General features: G+C 37.4%; 1 protein-coding gene across 1 annotated transcript; it reads left to right on the plus strand.

Annotated features, from left to right (window-relative positions):
• The first annotated feature begins 1,301 nt into the window (after positions 1-1,301).
• Positions 1,302-4,915, plus strand: LOC144641431 (alpha-L-fucosidase-like). The gene is made up of 3 exons (XM_078500447.1): positions 1,302-1,725; positions 3,212-3,318; positions 3,974-4,915. The coding sequence occupies exons 1-3, from the start codon at positions 1,382-1,384 to the stop codon at positions 4,174-4,176; spliced, it is 654 nt and encodes a 217-aa protein (XP_078356573.1). The 5' UTR covers positions 1,302-1,381; the 3' UTR covers positions 4,177-4,915.
• The last annotated feature ends 6 nt before the right edge of the window (positions 4,916-4,921 follow it).

Below are 4,921 nucleotides of genomic sequence, written 5' to 3' on the forward strand. Positions count from 1 at the left end.
TTCAATATCATAATGCAAAATTAAGTGACAACCTCTGACTTCACAAGACCACTAACTACACCAAACCTCCTGCCAGCCTCATTCCCAGGGTTTTTTCCCTTGGTAATTTGAAAGGGAAAAGTCCTGGGAACGAGGTTGACCTCTTGCCCTAATCTAATGTCTAAAATTTTGCCTTGGTCTGTCTCACCCAGACCACCCAGTATACTGTTTTTGTATTAAAACCTCAATAAAACTGAAAATATAGTTGAAAAGAAAGATCATAAGATCATAAGAACTTTTCAACCTTTTAGGTTGCGAAGTTGTATTAATAAACTATCTATCTATCTATCTATCTATCTGTTTTGAAATTTATATTTCCATGTCAGGATACAACGTGGTTGCTTGCCAGCATGCAGTTCTGATATCCTGTGGGATACTACCCAAAAATATGTGTTTAGTTAAGATGTGTGGTGCACTTCTAAAAACCTGTCTCCTAGCCTATTTCCAAACAAAATATGTGATTCCCCAATCCAATTTCAGACCTGACCCAAAATCAATACCATATTCAGAATAAACAGGAACCGCTTCGGGCAATCATAAGAAATAGCTTCTTCCAAAATATTATACCTAATTGTTCCCCGGGTCCCATTTCAGACCTAAAAAATTAAATAGGCAAAAGCTAGAATTTTATGCTCTACATATGCTCTGATATCTACCTTTTTTATGTGGGTAAGAAGCGTTGCGTGACGATTGACGACCTCATACCAAAGGCAGCGAAGGAGACTGGGACGGCGCCTCTGGTTATTTTTGTGAGATAATTCATGCTGGCTTATATGTAAGGGTTGGTGATCTTTTGTTTGGTAAGGATGGGCCGATACTGGTTTTTCGAAACGATACGATATCGATACGATATTTGCCTTTTTTCTCGATATCGATCTCGATATCGATATTATGACGTCATTTCCATCCTGATGTCATTGGTTTGTCACGTGACCATACAAAGGACAGACCTGGTATTATAAATGTTAGCCAAGAATGCTGATTTTGGTCTTTTTGTTTCACTGTTGCATCAGCAATGCGTGGACATTAAGTCAAGGCAAGAAAAATTCAATTATTGACAAGAACCTCAATATTTCTTTGAGCAAAATTGTATTTTTCAACCGCAGGTGCTGATCAGAAGACCGCAGGCTCAGGTCACGTGTGCAGTATCGAAAGCGTATCGAAAGTGCGATATTTTTCGAAAGTATCGATACTTTTCAAAATTGTCAAAATATCGATGTATCGAATATTTGGTATCGAGTATCGGCCCATCCTTATTGTTTGGCTCACTACTCAAAATTTGTTCGAGAGACTGTTCGAGTTTGTGCTCCTCGAACTAACTTTATAATCGCCGTTTGCAAAAATGTTTTCGCATGTTACTGTTTTTCTGTTGTTTATAAGCCAGTTTTTTGATGTACAAGCCAAATATGAGGCTACCTGGGAGTCACTTGATGCGAGACCGCTTCCTTCGTGGTATGACGAGGCGAAGTTCGGAATTTTCATGCACTGGGGAGTTTATTCAGTTCCGAGTTTTAACTCAGAGTGGTTTTGGTGGCATTGGAAAGGACAAAATGATCCAAGATGCGTCGAGTTCATGAAAAATAACTATCGTCCGGGATTCTCTTATGCTGATTTTGCACCGATGTTCAAGGCAGAATTTTTCGATCCTGATCAGTGGGCAGATCTGTTGGCGCGCTCTGGAGCAAGGTAAGCTTATGTAACTGATCGATTTTTTTTAGGTCGCGGTTGCGCTGTTTTGATAAAATCTATTCACTGTAAGTTTATTTCTTTGTTAGTTTAAGTTAGAGAAATGTAAGGTAAGGTAAAATGATGTAAGATAATATTATAGAACCACGAAGGTAAACAAAATTACCGGTCAGATTACCGGTAGAGAGAAAAGAGAAATTTTGGTGGCAGCTGAAAGTCACGAGACTAACTTCAACCATTCTCGTTCCCAGAGCCTCCGTTTCTTTTGGTCACGTGGTCGGCGAAACGAAGGGCTCTGGTAACACTGACTACCGGATGTCGTAAAATCCACGACATCCGGTAGCGCATGCCCACTGCATAAATGTTCGTCTGCGCCTGCTCAGTAAAAGAAAGGGGAAGGCTGGGGCTGACTGAGACGAGAAGAAAGCGAATTTTGAAAGCTGGTTTTGGCAATTTAAGTCGTTGATATTTTAACTTACACAATTCGATTTGTTTGGAACTCATTGAATTGCATGGCTGATAGATGTGTTGATGTTGTTGTGTCGTCTCTACACGCAATATTATCTGACGGCAGATAGAAAAGTTAGAATCCAGAGGAATTGGAGTTATAGTGTACATGGAGTCGTGGATATCATCAGCTGATAAAATTCCGACGGTTGATGATACTGTGAAATTTATTTATGGCCATGCGGAGGTATTGTAGAAAATTCAGAACCAAAAAAGCCGCTGATCGACGAGGTATCATTCTATTGAGCAGCGGTAAGAAATATCACATTGAATTTCAAAGTCTTCATGTATTCATGAACTCCATCAAGAGAAAATGTTTAGTGTGTGTATCTTGTATAAGCTAAGTTGATGGTGCAAATGTTTGCAATATTTTTAATGCAATAAAAAGTACAACCGAGTTACACCTTGCAAGAGATGTACTTGTCATTCGTTCATAAACGAAGGTCTGCTTCGTGAATACGTTATTCCAACAAACTCCCAGTGTTATTCGGTCTTTTTCCGGTAACATTTTCAAACTTTCCGCTGCATCGATGACCGGAAGTATATCCAAAATTGCGTAGAAGCGTTTCACTTTTTTACCTAATTACGCATGCAGTTTTTATCAGCCAATCAAAAAAATTATATTTTTTACCGTTACCAGGGCCACTACGTCATGTCATTTAAAAAAAAATACGCGTGGCCCTGGGGAAGAGGATGAACTTCAACAATAGGCAATTTGCATGATGGCGTCACTTGACTACAACTACCAGAATCCTCCGCTTTGTCTTTTTGTCATTCTAATTAGAGCAATTGTTTTTCAAACCCCACTGGGAATTCAAAATTTGAATAAAAAAGGAAAGGCGAAATGAATTCTGGTATTTGTAGTCAAATGACGACATCGTGCAAATGTGCTCACCTTGTTACTGTACCTCTGATCTTTTTAATATGTAATAATATAATATTTACAATGTTTATCCTTGTTTGTGTTTCATATGCACAGGTATGTTGTTTTAACTAGTAAGCACCACGAAGGATTTACAAACTGGCGATCAAACGTTTCTTGGAACTGGAACTCTGTTGAAAATGGCCCTCACAGGGATCTTGTTGGTAAGCAAGCTATAAGTTTAAAGGAGGATATTTTAAAATGTCTTTCAGAATAATTTCAAAATTTTATATACATGTATATAATTTTTTATGTTGTTTTTCTATTTTATGCTTGGTTCAAATTTTATTTTCCTTTTTTTAAACTCATTATCATACATTACCATACCCAAAAAGAAAGGAAAAGAACATTTGAACCAAGCATAAAATTGAACCACAACATACACCTAATTGCAATAAGGTTGTCATAGAAAAAGGAAAAAAGGAAAAAGTCAAATAGAAATTAATTTAGCGCATGCATAAAATTTGTTCACATATTAGATGGCCTTAGCATGCCTCAAAATACGATTAAATCAATTTTATTAAGCTTATCTTGTTTCAGAATAAAAAAGACTGGTCACAAAGTGTGCAGATAAAAACTGATGAGTTTCTGTAAAAATATTAGTTATGAAACTATGCTAATTAATTTCCATTTATATCTTTTCTCTTTTTTCGATAACAACATAAATTGCTATATTATATACATTTTCTAAATACAATATGTTTAGGGGGGAGGTGGGGGGGGGGTAAACAGACTGTACAGGCGAGTCCAAATGAACAAATTTCAATTCTATTAATTATTCTTCTGTAATTTTAATTGATTCTTGTTGTGTTTTCACAGGTGACCTTGCGTCATCTATCAGAAAGCGTACCAACATCACATTTGGCTTGTACTATTCTCTGTATGAGTGGTTTCACCCTCTCTATGTTAAGGACAAAAAGAGTAAATTTGCAACACAGGAATATGTTGATGTGAGTTGTGCCAAAACAATCCTTAATAAACAAAGAAATACAGTAGTTGCTTTGTCTTCAGATTTTAAATGAAACTCCTCTTCAGATTTGAGAAAAATAAATTCAAAACGTAACATAATTATTTTCCTAAATCATCTCTGACATGATATGAAGGACTCTCTTTGATTTGAATTTCACCATACAGTTTAAAATCTTTGGGGGTGGTGTTGGTGTTGTGATTATATTTTACCCTTGGTATAATTTGGTATCACCCTTTGTTCTGGTGTATGATAATGAATATAAAAAAAAGGAAAATACAAATTGTACTCTCTCCTCCGCAGAGGCCTCTTTCGTGGGGGAAGGCCAAAAAACACGGGGGGGAGGAAGGCGAAAACACAAAAAAGGAAAAATAGGGGGAGCGCAGTGTGCCCCGCGCGCTTTCGTTTCGATTCTCTCCAGGCTCCGCGCGCTTACTTTTCACCTCTCCCCGTTCCTCTCCCTATAGCCCGAAATACGAAAGAGACCTCTGCGGAGGAGAGAGCAAATTGTACCAAAGGTAAAATTGAACTGCGACATTGGCATGTTCATGTGTATAGCAAATGTAAGATTTCCAACCAGCACATCATATGGCCACTTACAGATTGATGAAGAAAAACATTTTCTTTGAATGTTAAAATCAACTTTACTTGCCTTTTGTCATCTTGAGTGGCAACAGTACTAACAACTTAAATTGCAGACTACCGGTATATAAAACTACACAGTACAAGTTGTCGGTAGTGTGATACTCAGTTGATGTTCATTTTATGATAATAACTGGTTTCAGTTCAGATTGACAGTT

The sequence above is a fragment of the Oculina patagonica genome, unplaced genomic scaffold (genome assembly GCF_052425735.1).
Source record: "Oculina patagonica isolate OP01 unplaced genomic scaffold, crgOcupat unplaced939, whole genome shotgun sequence".
NCBI classification, from domain to species: Eukaryota; Metazoa; Cnidaria; class Anthozoa; order Scleractinia; family Oculinidae; genus Oculina; species Oculina patagonica.

What these genes read in the sequence shown, in the direction of transcription:
- LOC144641431 (XM_078500447.1), top strand. Translation starts at nt 1,382, where the DNA reads ATGTTTTCGCATGTTACTGTTTTTCTGTTGTTTATAAGCCAGTTTTTT. An exon ending in TTGGCGCGCTCTGGAGCAAG is followed by an intron (nt 1,726 to 3,211) that starts GTAAGCTTATGT and finishes TCATATGCACAG; the next exon opens with GTATGTTGTTTTAACTAGTA. An exon ending in CCCTCACAGGGATCTTGTTG is followed by an intron (nt 3,319 to 3,973) that starts GTAAGCAAGCTA and finishes GTGTTTTCACAG; the next exon opens with GTGACCTTGCGTCATCTATC.